General features: G+C 43.2%; 1 protein-coding gene across 4 annotated transcripts in view; it reads right to left on the reverse strand.

Annotated features, from left to right (window-relative positions):
* Window positions 1-18,527: 18,527 nt before the first annotated feature.
* Arhgap25 (Rho GTPase activating protein 25) overlaps window positions 18,528-20,703 on the reverse strand; it is a 75,197-nt gene continuing 73,021 nt past the window's right edge. For all 4 annotated transcript variants that reach the window (XM_005385658.2, XM_005385657.2, XM_005385660.2 and 1 more), the window contains one exon: window positions 18,528-19,385. In XM_005385658.2, coding sequence (XP_005385715.1) covers window positions 19,178-19,385 — 208 coding nt within the window. In that variant the 3' untranslated portion in view covers window positions 18,528-19,177. The remainder of the gene's footprint in view (window positions 19,386-20,703) is intronic.

Here is a 20,703-nt window from a genome sequence, read left to right on the forward strand (position 1 = left end):
GGTGTAGTGAAGGCCAGAGGATTCTGTGTTTTATAGCTTGGGTGACTGGCTAAATGATGACTCTGTTAATTAAGAACAGGGAAAGGTTGCACAATAACTAAGAGTGATGAAGGGGGAGTGTGTCTGAACCAAGAGTTCCTGTTTGAAAACACTGAATGTGAGGTATCTGCCCCTATAATGGATGTGCCCAGCAGGTAGAAATCTGAACATGGAGAAGGAAGGAAAGTCAGAAATGAAGACCCATGCTGGGAAACTAGGTGGCTTTGGCCTACCAGTCACAACCAGGGGGCTGACCTGTTCACAGTCAACAACATATCTCTCTACATGAGACCCTCGTGTATTCACCCTCTCTCAATAAGTGACCACAATGCCCATGACCTTGGGTCACCAAGACAAAGTGACAGTGGCTGTGGCAGCCTCAGTGAAGAGCTAGGTCAAGGCACTAGGGCTGTCCAGTTCCATGCTCCTCCAGGAGGAGGCGGGAGTCCCAGTACTCTGAGTCACGGCCTTGCTGTTGATGCTTCCAAAGGTGGGGTGAATCAGCAAAAATGTGATAGAAATATATGGTGTCATGGTTTATATACAGGTGTCCCCCCAAAGCCTCGTGCTCTCATAGGTGTGGCTTTGGGGAAGTGATTGTATCATGGGTGAGTGATACTTGTCAGTGGATTATCCACTGCCAACGTCCTTCTGCCATGCTGCCCCACCTTGGAGCCACTATGCACTGAAACCTCTACAAACTGTTAGCCAAAGTAAACCTCCCCTCCTTTAACTTGAGGGTGGCAGATATTTTGTTCTAGCAATGAGAAAGTAACTAATACACACAGCAATTAGGAAATATCAGTTGAAGAATAGAAACCTGTGCACAATTTTATAGAAGTTCAAATGTCAAATAAGGTAGACCTGCAGTATGCGGCACAGGAAGACCAAAACAGACTTATTCAGTCCTCACTTTGTAAGGGATGCTCCTGTGTCCATCCCTCTGGACACTTGACCATGTGGCTACACTCTTGGCTCTTTCTCACTGTCACTGACTGCATAGATCCTTGAACTTAAAGATACCCTAGTTTCCTTGAGCCCTTCCCCATTTTATCCTAATTTATTGGCTGTATGCCTGTCTTCCATGGAGTCACCACTCATCAGTCCATCCAACTCTGACCTAGGTGAGCTTGTCTTCTTATCCTCTAGCTCATCTACAAGCCAAAGCTCAAACTTGCATTTAAATTACTTCCTGCCTCCTGCACTCCTGTTCTCAGACTGCTAAGGAGGAACCAGGCACTCAGCACGTTGATGCAGACTGTCTGTAGTCTCGTAGTCTGCAGACCACAAACCTGTCCAACAGTCCTGCATATTTCCAGTGGTCTCCACGTTCCATTTGGTTAAAGAATGTCCCAAACGCTTACCTCTCCCACACTCTGGAACCTATGTCCTTCCTCTGGACCTTGTGTACCACTAGAACTTCTCCCATAAACTAGGTCTCTTTGCCTGTGCTGTACAGAGCACAGGTAGGCACATCTGAGAGTGAACATGAAATGAGATGCCAGGTTGCTATAGCAAGGGGTGATGAGGCAGGATCAAAAGTGTTTAAGTTAAAAAATTTTAAATGAGAGCTAACTCTGTTAGGTGCTTACTAAGTACAAGGTGGGGTTCCATGGCAAGGTAAAGAAGCCAGGATTAAGCACACAAATCAATAGAATATCTATAATAAGGGTAAGGAAAGTGATTTTTGAGTCTCCAGTGAGGGTGGAATATGGAAAGTTGGGAAGAAAGAAACTTACTGCTGAAGATGTTTCCAAAGGTGGAAGTAAGACATAGGAAATCCTTTCTTTCAAAAAATTCCTTTAAAGAGAGGAATTCTTCTCTCTCAGAAAAACAAATCTGTCCATACACTTCTCAGCACTGTACAGATATCAGCTCACATGAGCTCAGAGCTTTGGGTTATTATGACAATAAAGACCCCTAATGCTTCAGTTCAACTGATGAAATATTTTAAAGTAGTATTCTGTTCACTAGAATCCTCAGTCTGACTCTTTAATTCTTCCAGCTGCCACACTGCAGAGTATAATGAAGCAGGTCAACAACCGAGTCACAGAAAGAAATGGATGAGAACTGGCTGGCACCAAGTGAATCTGCAGAATATTTATTAACATAAAAGTTTTAAAGTCCAGAGTTGTACCAATCTCTCCAGTAGCAGATTTTATGTGTCTCGACTAGAACTAAGAACGTAAGTGTTAACAGCTTTATTCAGAGATGTGGTCTTGGAACAATTAGTATAAAATCCTGCCATCTTGATTTGAATCCAGTTTTTCTAGCTTCTTCTGGGACGTGGTTCTTTGCAGGCAGATTCATTGGGGGTTTCTGATGTTATTGGTGGCTCTTCTTTGCATATCCCATCTTCTATTCTCTGAACTCTCTCTCTCCTACAAGTCATTCCTTAACCACTGTCTACTCTGATACTGTGTAAGCACTAACATTTCCCCACAGTTGGCATTGGAGGATCTTTTCTTGCATGTTCCAACTGCAACCTGTATGTGCCTCAATTATATCATTGCTTCTGTTAGTCTGTAAATATCTATATACCGGGACTGTGGTTTAAAATAATGTAACCTTCATCCATACTAGAAACATTCCTTCTGCCATTACTTCTGCTGGAATGTTCTTCCCATACCTCTCCCTCTATCTCTTCCTTTCTCTGTCCCTCCCTCTCATCCTCCATCCTCTCTCCTATTCTCTCTCTCTCCCTCCTTTCTTATTCTCCACCTTATTTATTTTTAATACCATTGGTCACAATCTGCAGGTCTTTACCTTCATGTATCTATTCTCCCACCCCTTTTAGAAGAACTGTGTGATGTCAAGGTCCTAGCTTTCTCATCTCTAACACAGAGCCTCGCATTTATTAGGTACTCTAAAATATTAGTTAGAATCAATAAAAATGTATCTGCCATAGAATAATCAAAACTAGGATCTAAAATTTCATCTGGGACTGTTTTACATCTTTCAAAAAACCAATTATCTATATTTATTCTGTTAATTTTTATTTCACTGTCAATGTCATATTCATGAAACTCAAAATGTATAGGTAGAAACCATGCAGGAGGTTTTTTTGGTTTTTTGTTTTCATTTTCTTGATGGCGCGGGGTGATGCTTCCTTGTAACCAGGACTACACACTTCTCTGGAGAGTTTTGGTTCTTCAAGGGCTTTGGGTCAAAGCACATTCTCTTTTAAAGCTCTTCCTCTTAACACTCTTGGTAGCACCATTAGGCAGTCCCTGGTGGCTCTCAACAGTCTGTCCTGTGTCAGTGTTGGGATGTATGTGACGCTAGTTCCAGTCTAGCATTATGGTCTCTACAAATTAATGTTTCCAGGTCAACTTACCTGCTCAGGTAAGGTGAACATTCAGAAAGTACTGTTTTCTCAATCATGCCGTTATTGTTTCTCACCATGGAATAGAAAAGACAGGATGTTTTGCAATGTTTTTCTTGGCTTCACTGGCCTGCAGCACACACTACTAGAAGATGGTAGAAGAGAAGGTGAGATGGGATGGGCACGAAGGATGCTCAGCTTGCCTGTCACCTTAGCACCACCACCCCAAAAGCAATTCCATCTCTACTTAGAATAAGCAGCCTAGCTCTGAGAGGGCCTCCTTCTCCCAGAGGGTTACACAGCAGCTTCTTTCAAAGAGACACTACCAGAGAGAGAGGGGGGGCGCGGGGAGAGACTACCCTTAGGGAGGGATGTTTGATTTTCTTTGCCTTCATATTTCTTGAAATTCCATCTTACTCAGAACTGTAACACAGAACACTACACAAAAAGGTAGCGGGATTTAGCGAGCCTCACTTCTCCACCTCCTAACTGTGCACACCTGTAGCTACTACTGTGAGTCGTTTCCTCATCCACTAACCAAGTTTGTCCCAGTGAGTTCTTCTATTTTTCCAGCATCATTAGCACGAAACACAGTCAGTCTTCATTTAAAATCTGGGAGACTTTGGGTTAGTCAGTGGATCTCACCAAGCTTCCTTTATTTATTTGATGAAGTAGAAACCTACCTCTTAAGTTATATTATTATTGTTATTATTAAATGGAATAATCCATATAAAATGCTTATACAATATCTGGCATATTATTAAAGTTGAAAAAGTTAACAATGGTAATAAAAGCACAGCTAGTTAAAAGTTTAGCTGCTCATGATAAATTCTCAAAACTCATCATAGTTATTGTGAGGAGAACAGGTGTCCCTATAACGCCAAGCTGCCTTTGCATTTTGTGTCTACCACTGCCTCTGTGGCTCTTCTATAGAAATATGAGCAGTCATCTTCTTCAAAACATTGTTAGGAGGGTTGAGTGAGATTGTGTTATAGATAAATAAAATCTTAGAACCTGGCTAATATCAGTGCTCAGAAAGTAGTGCTTAGAGAGAGAAATCAAAGGTGAGAACTCTGTAAGGAAGAAAGGACATCCAGGAATGCTTTTTCTCCAACAATGCCTCTCTGTTCCTTTGGGTTATTTTGTGGGTAAAGTGATCAGGTCCATACTTAAAGCATCTGGTCCCAAGTCTACAAGTCAATTAATAAATACTGAATAAGTCAGAAATCTCCAAACCTTCTCAGTTCACAGTTTCCTCAGTTTCTTAGTATTTCATGGTGCCTCCAGTTCCAAAGAAATACCTACCTGTGTGGTCTATTAGGTATAATCCAACAGTTTAATAAGCACTTACATCTTAATAACTTAGTAGCTGCTTTAAAAACACACACACATATTTGAACAAACAATGCTTTAAAAATTTCATTTGTAAATACTATAACCACAGTACAGTATGAGACATGTACCCTGGTTAGGTACTACGTGATTTTCTAGACCTTGGAATCAGACTAGGCACCACCACCTTTTCTTGTTCCACGTTGATTTGTGTATGGGGCTTGCTTTTTATCACCACGCCAACAAAAACCCTAGCTTCAGAAGATTTGATGTGATTGAAGAGAGTCCAGCCAATCTAGTGGTGTTAGGGTTTAGATGTGCAATGTCCCTCAAAAGTCTCACATGTGGATATGGGGCCTGGTCAGAAGAGGTGGGTCACTGGGGGCATCTCTTCCCCAGCTCCTCCTTTCTTTCTCTGCTTCTTGGCTGCCTTTTCCCTGTTATGCTATTTTCTTATGGTGTTTCTGTGTTGGAGTCAGCCAACTATGGACTGAATCCACTGAAACTATAAGCCCAAACAAACCTCTTCTCCTTTAAATTCTGGGTGTCAAGTATATTGTCCCAGCAATGGGAAAACAACTAATATAAGTGTTAAAGCTGCAAAGTACTCCGAGCTGTTAGCTCTAGGTTCCCATGGATGCCAAGGGTGACTGTGTTTCTCCTAGAAATGTAAAACATCATGGTACCATTGTGAGTTTGCTGTACTTGCTGATGTGGGGTGCAGTGGCACACAGTTTGGGAACCATTAGTGGGGTCAATTTTCTCTGTACCAAGAACTCTGGTTCAGTGATACAGACGAACACAGTCTGTGCTCCAAGAGTCTTACAGGTTAGTAAGTGTGTGACTGGCATTAATAAAACAATCTTGCCAATAAATGCAGTATAACAAGTGAAGATAGATGCAGTGGAGTAGAAATAGTGTGCTATCAATTCATCTTCTCAGGCGTAAGAGAAGAATCTATCTTCATTTGGTTTTCAGCAGGTGTTTCCTTTGGCAGAGGCAACCCCACAATGGTACTCAGCACCATCCTTCCTAAAACAGTAACTTGGATGAAGAAGTCCACTAGTATGTCCCAAGTTGTGGAATTAAAAATAACAACATTCACCTTAATGAGAGGCAGCTCTCTGGGGTACAGGAGGTCTCTATATTGCATTAGCTTGGTTTTCAAGGAAGATACTTGAGATTTCTTCAAGAAAGATCACTTCATTGTTTCAAAAAATTTTTTGTTATAAAATTCAGAGGTGGGTCCAGGTTGGACATCTGGGACTAAAGTGCATGGATACCTTTTGTTCAGCTCCCAGATAGACTGCAGCTTCCCACCTGCCTGGCTTCCTGGGTCTCTCTGTACCCCACACCTCCATCTTCTGGTCCCGATCCCTGTTCTTCACACTCGGCAATATCTGAGGTACTGAAAAGGTAGGCACAGACCCCAGGCCTCTCTTGTCAAACTGAAGTCGTAGGATCCAAAAGATAACATTGTAGGGGAGAGTTTAGAGAACGTCTTCTCTTCCTTCGGCTCCAAGCCCCATTAAAATGCTGTCCCCTGGTCTTGGGTTGATGAACAAGCATGAACCTAGAGCTCCCACTAGTGGTCGGAGTGAGCCACCAATATTGGTCCTGCGTCTGTTTCCTCCCTTACATTGGTATAACAGCTAGAGCTGTAGTCCCCAAGAAGCATCCCCAAATGCCATCTTTACCTTTATGGGGACATTTCTCCTAATGCTGGAAGCTTTTCACGAGCTCTCAGAAAATAATGGGTACCTCCAAGCCTTTGTGAAAGTCTCTTTGTGTTGATCCCAAAGCCTGAGCTACTAGGAGTTAAGCTTAAGTTTAGTTTATTTCTATCACCACCTTCCCCCATTCACTTATTTTTTTCTTCTTCAGAGGATTGTTCAGAGTTAAGAGATGTGAATGTTTCATGCATGTACACATTCCTGTGTGCATACACAAACACACATACATACACACGGATTTATTTTCCCCTCCCTTTGCTATGATGGAGTCAGGTAGAGTGGTGGGGTTAGATCTGGAGTGAGTGGCCTAGAAAAGCTCTGCACAAGGGGTTAAGAACAACACTCCTCCCTTCCTTTCCTCCATGATGCTTTTCCCCAGGTCTCCTTCCCTGGGCTTCTGAGTGCTGAATTGGTAGAACCTAGCAGCATGGGACAAAGGAGGTTGGTCAGCCTTCCTGGAGTGTAGGTTACAGATCCTCCTAGAGCCCAGGTGCAGTGGGTTCCTGGACTGCCTCAAGATCTAGCCCAGATCCCTGGGGGATCACACTGTGGTTCAGGGCAAAATCTCAAGATTAACAAGACTGTGCTTCAATAGCTAAGCTGTGGAAACAGTCTCAGGGCATGCACATCAACACATGAGTGGAGAAAGACAATGCGGTACATATGCATATCAGAATATAAAGAACCCATAAAGAATGAAAACACATCATTTGCAGAAAGATGGATGAAACTGTAAGACCACTGTGTTAAGAGGAATAAGGCCGACTCACAAAGCTTAAATCACATGATGTCTCTTATTATAGAAACTATATAAATAAATAAATAAATAACTTAAAGGAGCAATGACAGGGAACTAGAAGGCAGACTTTTGGGGAGTGGGGAGGAGGGTTGGTGGAAGAGAGAGAAACAGGAGAAGGAGTAATAGGATTAAAATGATTAAGACATGTTACATGCATGTACCAATTTCCCAAATGAACCTCATATTGTGTATTATTACTAACATGCTGTAAACAAACAAATGAAAAAACCCATCATTGTAAAGGCTAGGTGAATGTAGGGCCATACATTCAGGGTTCCTGGATCAAGTTAAATACTGTCTCCCCACACCAAACTGATAAAGAAATTATTAATAATAGCCTAAAATAATTTCACAATTAAACTGCTGGCTATTACAATTAAGAGCTTTCTGACCCTTACCCAGTGTCCCTCTCAGCAATGTGTGAGCCAGGAGACTTCAGAGTTCTGATCTTATTTATCACGTGTGATAGAAAATGGAAAACAAAATGCAAAGACCACTTGTAAGTTCTAATAATAAAGAAATGGAGGCTGTTACTGCTCTGCAGAGAAGAAAGATGAAGAAGCCTCTCCATCAAAAAATCAAGTGACAATACTGAAGTGGTGCCTGAGGACAACCGGCTGAGTTGTGACCCCTCATGGTCATATGATGAAGTCCTCCCAGTAACTCGGAGTGTGACTGTCTTTTTTCACAGAGACAGTTAGGTTCAAATGAGATCCTTAAGGTGGCTGGTGTCCTTACAGGTAGAGAAGCTTGGGACACAGATGCACACAGAGAGAAGGCCGTGTGAAGACAGGAAGTGGGTCATCTGTGAGCAAGGAGAGAGGTCTCAGAAAAAAACCAACTTTCTGGGACCTGGTTTTGAGCTTTTAGCTTTCAGAAACTGAGGGAATAAACCTATTGTTCCAGCCACCCAGTCTGTGGGACTTTACTGAGGTAGCCCTAGAAAAGGTTCAAGCTTGGGAGTTTTTCATACAGTTTTAATGAAGGTGATGCAGAATCCAAAAGGGTGTCAATGACTATAGTAAAAATGGAATTGCAACTTAGGGGACGCTCACTCTGGAGTCCTTCTGTAAATGGTTACTATTAATTATTCATACAGCTTGCAAAAGCTTTAAAGGAATGTTTTGGAAGAAAAATGTATTTTAGTGAAGACTGCTTTCTACACACATTTGGGTCATTTCCTGAGGCTTCTGGCTGCAGGTCTGAGCCTGGCTTCAGGACCTCCTCCAGCTGCACCTCAAGAGCTCTGGTGTGAACGCAGGTCCTGGGAGGAACACGGAGGCTCTGGGTCTCTTGGGCACCAGGTGCTGGGTAAATCTATAGTTGCACCAGAAGCTTGTTGTGCATGTGCTGGGTCAAAGACATGAAGCTTCCTATAGGAGCTTTCTGTGCCAAAACAGCCCATTTTCTCAGGCTCCTTCAGACATCCAGATGTTTTCACTGTGGACCAGAGCCTCATCCTGAGGTCTACGTACTTGGAGCAGCTGGGAAGAATTTCTGCCCTCCTGGGAGATGTCATTGCATTGTGGCAGGCCTCACTGTGTGTGCAGTGTGACATAAGGGCAGTGGGGCATGAAGTCTGCGTAAGGACAATTCCTCACCCCTGAGGCCGTGAAGTGCAATATAACTGACTTCTCCTGTGAATAGCTGGGTTCCTAGAGCCGTTTCACTGGTCCAAGTCTATTTTGTCCTAAAAATTATTTTGAGTGTTGAGTAGACCACATACTGCCAATATCTTGGTTTTACTGGTGAGGAAAGTGATGTCCCACAGGGTGACTGTGACTGATAACAACTACACTGTTATCAAATATTGGTAGGAAATGTACACAGAAGGAGGATCTTCAAGTAGCCCAGTGTTGATTTCTGCATCAGTACTGTCCTGACGTTTGTCCCAAGGCTCAAAGGAAGAAAACAAAGCTGGGGATAAAGAACATGTTGAACTAAGCTGGCAGATCCCATTGTCTGGGGACAAACGGAGCATGCAGAGGTGTGCAGGTTCCACAATGAGGCCACTGGATCGAACATTCTCCAAATACCTGGTATAATGAATGGAGGTATCTGAACTTGTGTAGCTGGCAGGCAAAGGTTATGAGGCAGAGTGGTGTGATTGTTCAATTATATGTCCAGTATCTCTTGAAGGAGATGAGTGCAATGATGCACTCATCAAAAACAGAACAATTTTCCCGGGGTAGTAGCCATGTTTAAACTTACCCCACATCAGGCATCACCTAGATGAAAGAAAGGATGTCATTTTCACATCCAAGTGTGTAATTCTAAATTTGTAGCTGAATGATTCCATTCCTAAATCTTTTGGATCTTGACTTCTTTATCTACAGAAAGGCCTTTCCATCTACTATAAGTAATAATAATAGCTTCATTATAAAGGGCTGTCTTATGGTGGATTTCTTGGAAAATCTGTTGAGATCTAAGAATCCAGAAACCCTTTTGTCCCGAGTGTTTCTCTAATTCCTATAGATGACCGTGGCACCTGCGCTGCTTTCACCCTCTGGCCGTGACCTGCCATTTCTGCTCCATTGAGACCACCTGTTGGAGAGTCATTCAGGACCCCATGAAGCTCCTCGGGTGGACTGAAAACTACCCGCTCCCAGTAGACACAGCCCTGCAAGCTCTGGGCTTAGTGAGCTGACACCCTTGGCGTGAAGGAGGCCACTTTCCTGGGTGAGCAGCGGGCTCTGGGCCTGGAAAGTAGAATACAGGCTGGACTGACCTTGCCCTTTCCCTGGCCCTGCACTGCTGTACCTGCCCCTCAAGGCACTACCCTTCACCCCAGTTTCAAATGGCAGTGCTCTCTGCCTGCAAGCTCCCTCTGATCCCTCCGTGGGTTTCTAACTGCCGGGTTTCCCACCTCGCTGTGCTCTTCAGTTCTGCCCGGTTTCCCACCTCTTCAGTTGTGCAGCTCAGGAAGTAGCTCTGTCCTGCCTGTACACCCCTCCTCCTGTCAGGTGGGAACTTCAATGATGCACTTTCTTATGGTTTCCTGTCAATCTGGATTTCAAGCTGGCCAAGGCTGGTTATTCACATGTAAAAGAAGACTTGTCAAAAAGCCAGTTTGTCAGACGAGGAATAAACCCCAATTCCTGAGATTTTCTGAAGTATTCACTTTCACCTAAACCTGCCTTAGCTCCATCCCCAACCCCAGAAGCTGCCAGAAAAATATTTTCTTTTGGGTGCAAGGCAGTTTGCAGAGTCACTGTTATTACCACAGGCAGGAGCAAAGCAGAAGCAAGTCACTTTGCTATCAGGCCCTGGAGGTTTTGTTCAGAGTAAACCAGTTACTATAAGTAAAGTGCTCAGAACTGTCTGGCAAGCAGCAGTCAATGTTCAATAAATGTTAACTATTATTGTTATTTCTATTACAATTATTATTAATTTTAATTTTGTACAGACATAAATTATATGAATTAAACTATGTACTAGATGAAAAATCAAAATAAGAATTTAAGCAGGGGGTCAAGAAATGGAGATAGCAATCACTAGGGCCAATTCAGTGGCCCATGTTCTTGGTTTCACCGCTTACTTTATCATTATACCTTGGTGGACGGGATATACCTGTGGCTATGAATTTTGAAACTTACAAATGATGTTGGGGAATTTTCCAAAGTAATTTTGACTCCAGGTGATTGCCAGGTGATAGGCTGAAGAATTAGACTTCAAATATGATGAAGCTGCACTGCCTTGTGAGTCTTAGAGTCTGGAAGGGTACAAGGTTTCACAAACTCGTTTGGTCATGGAATCTACTCTTCGAAGAGTTTTTCCTTACAAAGAGTAGACTTCCAAGAACAAGCTTTGGGAAACACTCATCTCGGTAATTACCAGAACTTCAAGGGGTACAAGCTTAATCTAGAGCTGGAGACATGTACTGAAAACATGGAGAGCATGTTCTCCCTCGGCAGACAGAGCTAGAGGCGATTAACTGGGATGCTGCCCCCTTGTGAGAGCAGCAGGAGCTGAGGTACCGTGTGCTGGCTCACAAACTTCAGCAAGTACCAGACCTTCTGTGTGCAAATGTACTGAGATCTGGACTCCTTGCGACTGAAAAAATTCTCTCTAAAGAAGGACAAAACCTGAGTCTTCCTCAGTGGTGTAAAAACACAACACAGCACAACACAACACAAAACGACAAGACTGATGAGTCTCCACAACAAATAAATTTATGATTTGAGTTGACCAAGGTGGACAGTTGTTCTAGAATAAAGTGTCAAAGCACTCAATAATTTTTTTCTTTAAAAAGAAAGAACCCTATCAAGTGTAGCTCTTCTAAAAAGCTATAGTCATTAACTGTAGGAGCAAGAGTCATTATTGTGACATTTTACTCTACCTTGGGTGCAATTTTCATGCACAAAGGAAAAAAATTGGTACCATTACCCAGATTATCTCTGCATAGAGAGCTACTATTTCAAGATTGGCATAGCAACAGCTGAATACTATATGATTTTCATATATTTCATTTTTCCAAGTACCCTCAAATTCTTTGGGGAATGTATTCTGGTTCTTTCAGAAAAACAATGGAAACATGAATAGCAAGCCAAACTACTAATATCCACAGAATCAGGCCCCATAACTTGAAATCCTATATGAGATTTTAGAAGCAACAGCTCCAGTTCTGAGGACTGGTTTTGCATAATAGCCAGCATTTCAGCAAGTGAGTACAATCAGTATGACAGCATGGTGTAGGCATTTATTGGTTGCAGTTGCTTTTTCATTGAAGGTAATATAGTTTAGTCCTCTGTATGCAGGTTCTGATTTTACAGGTCCAACCAGCCACAGATAGGAAATACTGGGAAAATACTGCATCTATAATGGAATATATATACTTTTTTATTATTCTTTAAACAATACAGTATAACAACTGCTTACATAGCATTTACATGGCATTAGGTATTATAACTAACCCAGAGATGATTTAAAGTATATTGGAAGATGTTTATGGATTACATACAAATACTAGGGCATTTTATATAAGGGACTTGGTATCCATGATGTTGGAATCTGGAGGGGATCTTGCAACCAGTCATCTGAAAATATCAAGGGAAGACTGTATCCAGCCCTAAAATAGACAGTGTACCTAATCCAGACCACCTGCTTCTTAGTGATCAGGTTCAAGTTCCCACAGAATGTGTCTAGTATCCTTCCCCAAACCAGTTGAGCTGGGCTATAAGCTCACCCAGATCATTTCCTAAAAGTAGAGCAGCATGAAAACCATTGCCTTCCTTCACAGCTTGGGAATGAGTGGCTTCTAAGAAAAACAAGGGCTTTGTATCCTCTCCAGAAAGTCAGGAATGATAAAACACAAGAAGCAGAGGGCAAGTGCATGTCAGTGCATCATTAGCGGGCCTTGCTTCAAAGCTGTCACATGGCAAAGCTTCCTCTGTTTGCTTGTCTACCAGGAGTGTTTTGAAAACATCTGGACCATGTGAAGCAGGCTGAAGACATTCCAGTGTACTACATCTGGAAGCTGCAAGCCTCCAGTTGGGACAGGCTGTCTTATGCTGTAAACTCCTAAAGGACAGAGCCTAGATTTTACTTGACACATCTCAAAATGAAGAAGGGATGGATATGTGTGACTCTACTTCCTCCCACGCTGCAACAACATTCACATTAGGGAGCATGAAGAGGTGTTTCTCTCTTTTAGAGGTCTCCCTGGCAATGCATCTTTCAGACTTATCCAGGACACTCCACTTGAGGGCCCTCCTAGTTATGAAGAAGTAGAGAAGTTTTCTAAGTGGAAAGAAGGGTTGAGAGTAGATGAGGGAGTTTGACATGGAAGCCCTTATCTACATGGAGCCAGAGACTCCAAGGAGACCCCAATTCCAGAATATTCCCAAGAGGCCTTTTGTGGGTGGTGCTGACGCATGGGATGATGAATGCCCAGGAGACACTCAGTCTTGTAGCACTCAGGGCAAGCAGGTGGGTGTGGCTTGAGGCAGTGGGAAGGCCTCTGCTGTCTGTGTGTGTCCATCTTGATGCTAAGTCAGAGATGGCAAAAGTAGTGGTTCTTTCCTAAACTCCTGTCAGGCTTCTCTTTAAAAAGAGAATGTCCTCATATTTCAGTTTTGTGTTACTATAACAAAATACCTGAGATCATCAACTTAAAAAGAAGAATGTTTCAGTATGGCTTGTGGTTTTGGATATTTCAGTCAATGGTTATCTGGCCATGTTGCTTTGGGCCTGCGGTAAGACTGTTCACTATAACGGAGAACATGATAGAGGAAACTGCTCACCTCAGTGGCTGAGAAGCAAAAACAGAGAAAGGAAGTGGTGGTGCCATGGCTCCAATATTCCTAGCAGGGGCATGCCCCCAGCGACCTGGCTTCTTCTACTAATGTCCACTTGTTAAAGGTGCCATCACCTCCCAGTAGTACCACACGCTAGAGATGAGGCCTTCAACACATGGGCTTTTCAAGACCCAAGTAGTATGCACTGGGAGTGGTGGCACACGCCTGTAACCCCAGCACTCAAGAGGCTGAGGCAGGAGGATCACTGTGAGTTCCAGGCCAGCCTAGGTATATAGTGAGTTCAAAGCCAGCCTGAATTACACAGTAAGACTTTGTGTCAAAAAACAAAGTCCAAGTAGTAGCATGTGGAAATTTTATCTTATTTCTTCATCTCTAATATAGTCTTGGTGTTGCACCTCTTCCCTACATGAAAGCATGGCCGACAGAGCATCACACAGACTGGACAGGCTCACTTCAGTTCTTATCTCCGATGCATTAAAACTTCAGCAAAACAAGTTTGGCTGCAGTAAAAAAAAAAAGTTGGTTTGAGAGCTAAAGGGGATGATATATAAAATGCTCAGCACACATCTTGGTGGGGAACGAAAGATACCTGCTGCTCTTAATGGTAGTTACTGTTATGTTGGCACCAGTGTCAAAGGAATCCAGGATGCATTTAGCATGGTGAGCTCCTTTGAAGTCATAAATATAGAGGAGAACAGAGGGCAGAAGCGAAGCCAAAGTGCCAGCTTTGGGGCTGGGGATTTAGCTCAGCGGCAAAGCGCCTGCCTGGCAAGCGCAAGGTCGTGAGTTCGGTTCCCGGTACCGGAGAAAAACCAAAAAAAAAAAAAAAAAAAAAAAAAAAACAAAAACAAAGTGCCAGCTTCAACCAGCTATCAGGCATGCTTGGGAGCAACCTGGCCTCTCTACTCTGCAATCCGGATTCCCCTTTCCCCTGTCACTGATTCCTCCCTGCATCGCAGGTGGTCGCGCCCCACATTGCAGTATGCCTTGGTCACATCTATATCCTTGCTCTGTCCCGTGAGCCATAACATATCTTATCCAGCCAGGCACACATTTCTTCATTACACAGCTCTCTGCTAGGAATCACATAACTAATATAAAGATAGTATTAATAATTGAGAAAGCCTCCCAGTTTTCCCCCAGTAAAATCATATTTGTGGTTAATATCCTAAGGGTTACTAGTAGCGATTTCTTGATTTTATGAGTCTGAAAGGGAGATGGTTTTAATCAGATAGTCTCAGGAGTCTTAAAACCAAGCCCTCAAGGTGCTTACTTTCCTTTGCCTAGGGAGAACGTTAATCCTTCAACTAAGTTGAGAGGATCTCAAAATCTTTGGATTTGTTCATGATTAAATTACTGTTATAGTGAGATTTTTTTTTGAAATCTCTCTGGGGTGAGTTTTCACCATGTGCAAAATGGGTATATAAGGAATCCCTTTTTATCTCTCAGGCATGCTTTATCCTAAAAGAACAAGCATGCGATAAACCATCACAAAGGGGTAATCAGGATTAAATTGTGTTGATTGAAGGAAGCAAGTAGATTAACATAATCATAAGTCATGACTCAAGCCAAACTTAATAATTGTTTTAGAACAGTGTTAAACAAATCTGGTTATATATCAGTATCAGCTGAAATTAAAAAAAAATCACTTCTTAGGGCCCACCTGCAAGATTCTGATTCAACTGATATTGGGTAGAATCTGAGCATCAGAATTTTACTTAAGTTCCTAAGAAAACTCTACTATGTAACCAAGACTGAGAGCCACTGCTTTAGCACAGCGTTGGTGATAAAAAGCAAGTGAAACAATGGCATTTCCTTAGGCAGGTCTTGCTTGGGTTCATGAGCAGATGCTGGCTTTAAACTCTGGCAGTACTTTGAGACTGAGAGTTTTGCACTTTGACTGTAATTTTGGGGAAAGAACCCTTGGAAAGGGGCTGGGGATTTAGCTCAGTGGCAAAGCGCCTGCCTGGCAAGTGCAAGGTCATGAGTTCAGTTCCCGGTACCGGAGAAAAACCAAAAAAAAAAAAAGAACCCTTGGAAAGAAGCTAAGAATCATGAGTCCCTGAAATGTGAGCTAGAGGACCCCTTGAAAATCGTCTCCTTTAATCTTCTTTCTTATTGCTGTGGGAGCACTAGCCGTAACACCAGCATTCAGTTTATGTCTTTGGGCCTCAATTTCCCTGTCCATTAAATAAACGGTTTGGATTACATACACTCAAAGTGTCTTCCAGTTCTATCGCTCTACGATTGTAAGACAGTCTTCGAGCATCAGAGAAAATAGAGTAGTTACACCTCCTTGTGGGTATTCTGTTCATTCTTTATCTGAGTTTACCCTGGAAAATCTTCTGGGCCACAAGCCCTGCAGCTTCAGTTCTTTCTACTGCTGGCCAAATGCGAAATGGGCAGACGCAGCAGCAGTTCCATTCCGGAGGCCTCCTTCTTCCCAGCCTCCTCAGGCAGGATGAAGGATTCCATATGATTCTTGTAAAGGCGGCCTGTTTTAATTGCAGGCGCATTCTCTCCGCTCCCCAGCCAGCACGTGACGTGCTCGCTGCTGGTATCTGCACAGGAAGTGGTGGAATGTGGAAGTTTACTCTATGTCCATGCACATACATCGTCCCCCTCCCAGCCTGTGGAGCCCAGCCAGCAGTTGTTGCGGCACTCCTTGTCCTGTCCCTCGCAGTAGCCATCAGCTGCTTCAGTTTCCTGTTTCTTCCTTTTTGAACAGAGTTTAAGGAAGTTGGTCAAAAAACCCCCCCTAAAAACAGCAACAGTGTTTACTCCTTACATCCTATGCGGCAGGCTCTGGGCTGCAACGCCACGCTTGGTATTTTCAGCCCTTAAAAAAAATCTATTGGAGGGAATCATCCCAGACAATTCCCTAGTACAAATCTTTCTCATGCATGACATAAGCTTGCTGGAAAGCACCAAGTCTGCCTTAAACTTCAGAGAAATGAGTCCTGAGATGCATCATTTCCAAGACTCTGAGGGGAAAGAAATGCAGCAGGGAAGAGGGCAAGGAGCTTTGCACGTGAGTGGGCAGAGCGGAGAAGCTGAAAAGGAGGCAGATTTAGTGCAGTCCTGTCCATGCAACGGTAACAAGTTAATATCATCACTTAATTATTGCGACTGACCAGGTCTGCAATCTCCCGAAAGAGGGTACAGCGAAGGTTTAAATAAGAGAGTGAAGTGGTATGATTTTAGGGCTCTAGGAATATCAAAACCCTCTAACAGAATATGACATTCTCAGGGCTGAGAAAGTACTTCTCTGGGTGGCCCGTATTTATCTGGTTATCAAACAAAGGAGGGGAAATACTGAAGAAAGTGTGGGAATCTGAGCAGAACTTGGGGGGAATTTGGAAGTCCCTTCAAGGACTTCTCCAAGTAAGACATTATGTTAATTTATGAGAACTGTGTTGTGTCGGTTAAGGCCTTCACCAGGAGTGAGATGCCTGCAGCTAGTCTTTATCTAGTTAATTGAGGTTGGGGCCAGTCGTCCTTTTGTCCTTAGCCGTGGCCTTGTGTTGTCCTTTGAGGCATCGCTGCTTCACAGGCCACTACAAGCCTCAGCCAGGACCAGTGACTCACAGAGGTTCATTTACTATGAGTTTGTGCCCATCTCTAGACAAGGGGCCTAGGCCTTGCACAGACGCACAAGCAAGCATGGAAAGCCAATTGGTTAATTTAAATCCTGCTCAGGGCCCCTTCACAGTGGTCTCCACCACAATGGTTTTGAAAACAAAGGTGAGAATTCCCGGGTCCAACAGAATATCTGACATAGATTAGTCTCCAGTACCACCTTCTAGAAATTGGACCTCAGCTCTGGCAAGGCCTAGAGCTACCCTGTCATGTGTCTCATGCTTATCCTTTTGAGGAACTGAGTACAGTGCATCAGACTCCTGATATTCCTTTTAGAGTCACAAAGAGCAAGTGACTTGGAATAACCCTGGTTTTGTGTGTGTGTGTTATCCTAGTATGGAGGGCAGCATATCACCAAGGAATGGCACCTTAAGAAAGCCAGATTCTTTGCCTGATTGCCCAGTGCTTCTGAAGCTGGAAGGGCTGCTCTGCTTCTCATATCACTGGAGGAAGGGATAGAGTTAGAAGCATCACCAGACCAGAAAACTTGGGATTCAAAGTTAGCACTCCCAGTAGGCCTGAGCTCTAGCTGCCAGGCCTAGCAAGCCCTATAATACCAGCCTCAAAACAGACTTTCCTGCCTCCTCTTTGCACTGTCAGACATATGGTATTTTGCCTGAAACTGTGATGGTGATCACTTCCATACGCGACCCTGTTTTGTACCTAACAAGTCTATGAGACATCTGGGAGAAGATAGGGACATATGCTTGGAGAAGTAACTGCAGCTACTCATCGACTAAACTTAGGTGTCCAGTAAACTGGATGTGGTGGCTCATGTCTGTAATCTCAGTACTTGGGAGGCTGAAGCAAGAGGATTGGCTGTGAGTTCAAGGCCAGGTCAACCTTGGCTACATAATGAGTTCAAAGCCAGTCTGAACTACATAGCGAGATGCTGTCTCAAAACAAAGAAATGATTAGGTGTCCAATGACGATTGCCATTTTTGTGACTCTATAATTAAAGAACAAGTAGATCTCAGGAAATCAAATATTTTATTGATTTTCCTAATAATGTCCCAGATCTTCCCCTCACCCCACCACCACCATCTCCTGCAAGGGGGCCATCTGCTGGGAAATTCATCTCCCAGGCGTCATCTCGTGCCCAATGTAGCTTTACAAGGTAAAATCACTTGCATTTTGGCAAATGAAAAAAAAAATATTATTCTCATAACTTTTACTATGTAAACCTGCAAGTCTCTAAGGAGATCACATCAGAGCAGGAAGACTTTGTTCTGGACCTTGGCACATAGATGAGGATACTGAAAGGCAGGTGAGGGCTTGAGAACAGCCCATGTCCTGGTCACCAAGCCACGGACTCCTGAGAGGTACAACTGCTCAGAGGAAAGGATATCATTTACTAATTCGTATAAAGATGTTGTATGAATTCGCAACAGCCTTGCTCTTTCTTTTTGTTTTCAAAATTACTTTATTTGAATACAATTTTATCTTTATAAATACAGTTTATTGCTTGCTTTACCTTACTCTAATATTAAGTCTGAGAACCCCAGAGAATGTATATTGGGTCAGGGATGGCAGAATAGGGCTCCCACGCCAGCAGGAGCAGCTTCCCAATCACAGTCCTCCTGGATGAGCTTTGGAGAGCTGAATACTATGTTCTTCCCATGCCCTGAAGGTATCTTGAAGTCATCTGACTGAATGAATTATCTCATGCTGAAATAAAAAACTAACGTATCAACCCAGCTTCAGCTTGGGGCCAGCTTTCTGCCTGAGTCCTGAGATAGGACCTGTCTCATGCGTTTTGTTGGAAGTAGTTATTAACCACAGAAGGTTTGATTCTGCTCTTCCCGAGGCCACAGAAGAATAATACAACACCTTTGAGTTCAGTGACAAGTGGTCATGGGTGTCCACATGTGTCCCTCCTCATCCTCATCTGCCTGCAAACTCCATTGATTTACTTATTGTGCAATGTGACATTTCCCCTAAAATATCCTTTCCCTCTTAGGGAGTTAAATTACTTTTCCAGTTGTACGCACCACTGAGAAAAGGAGGAAAGTCAAGCTTTTCTTGGGCTGTCCTTGTGGTACTTCTAGGATCCTCAAGGATCACTCTTAGGCTCCTTCATTGATTTGACAAATTCCTTGACTTCTTCTTCCAAAACCTTGTTCCTCCTCTCCACATCCTCCCAGGAGCGTTCCACATTTCGAAGGCTAATTTCCAGAGCTGCGAACTTCTTCTTTTCCTTCTCCAACTCTTCATTGAGTCTTACCACTTTAGCCCAGACATCATAATTTTCCTTCTCAAGACTGCAAGGAAAAGAAGAAAAGAATGAAAGAATAGAGCTTTAATGTGAGGCCCTTCCTTCACTCTCCTTAACTTTTGCTCAGGACCTCCCTGTTCCTTTTCCTTTCCAAAACCTGCGAGGGAAGACCAACCTGTGCCTCCATTTACGTTCCTCCTCCCATGGGGACTTCCCAGAAACTTGAATACCAGAGTATGACTGAGCCCTTTCTTTGTCATTCAACTAAGTGATATCTTATGATATCATTGTAATGCTGTTTTTCCTTTTTGTTTATGTTTGGTATCTTCAATCAGATAGTAAAATCTTTGAATGAAGAGACCACTCTAATATATGGGTGCTTCCACTCTTGGCACCTTGTATGGGTCTTGCTCAATAAAACTGTGGAGGCCCGGTCCATATTCCTCATGCCAAATATTTCTGTGCACACAATGCCTCTTCACCCTGTTCCAGTGGAAAGCATAAATCAAAACTTTTCTTTATTGAGGTCCTCCGTGGAAACAAGATTTGGAGGAGCAAAGGGAACCTCCAGGCCGCTGTTTTGTTAGCTCCAAGCCAAAGATCTGTAGGTTTTCTGGCTTCCCAGGATTTTCATTGTAACTGACTATAATCTTAATATAGTCCCAGGTGCCTCTTCTCAGACTATGTCGAATTAACCCTTAGAGGTGGATGTATGCATTCCATTTTTAAGACAAAGAAGGGACATTTGAACCTGACGATGGTTGTGAAAAACTCAGACGGTGTGACTGGAAGGGATTCAAAATTTCATCCTTTAGGGTAGTGCCTATTGGCTCTTTGTTCATGTAGAACAAAGCCTGCCTGTGTTCTTGTGGAAACCTGAGCTCCACCTGAACCTGCACCTTGGTTTCTGGTTTCAAAGGCCTTGGCCCATTCTGCATGTAACAGTCCTCCTTTGGAATCTTGCCTACCCCTGCCTTTATTGTCCTACAGAAAAATTAGTCTCATTCATTTTGACCCTTTCATTACAAATTTCATTTTGACCCTTTCATTACAAATTTCATTTTCTCCTCAAAGTTCTGCCTACCCTCTGAGTTGGAGAAAATCCTAGTGAGATCTTGACCACTGATTCCACTGGAGAGGTAGAATCTGAGCGGGCTCAGGAGCCCGGCTTTCGAATCCCACTCCACCAATGATCAGTCACATGAACCTCTGGCATATTTCACTGCTTCCTGAGCTCCCATTTCTTCTCCTGTCTCACAGGATTACTCTAGAGGTGCCATAAGATGTCTCTGAAGCACAAAGCTTAGAATAGCTACTGCCAGCAGTTCACTGTTCCCTCTCTGCAAAAGCTGGGAGTCCCCTGA

Source organism: Chinchilla lanigera, unplaced genomic scaffold, assembly GCF_000276665.1.
Source record: "Chinchilla lanigera isolate Chin_1 unplaced genomic scaffold, ChiLan1.0 scaffold00023, whole genome shotgun sequence".
Taxonomy (NCBI): Eukaryota; Metazoa; Chordata; class Mammalia; order Rodentia; family Chinchillidae; genus Chinchilla; species Chinchilla lanigera.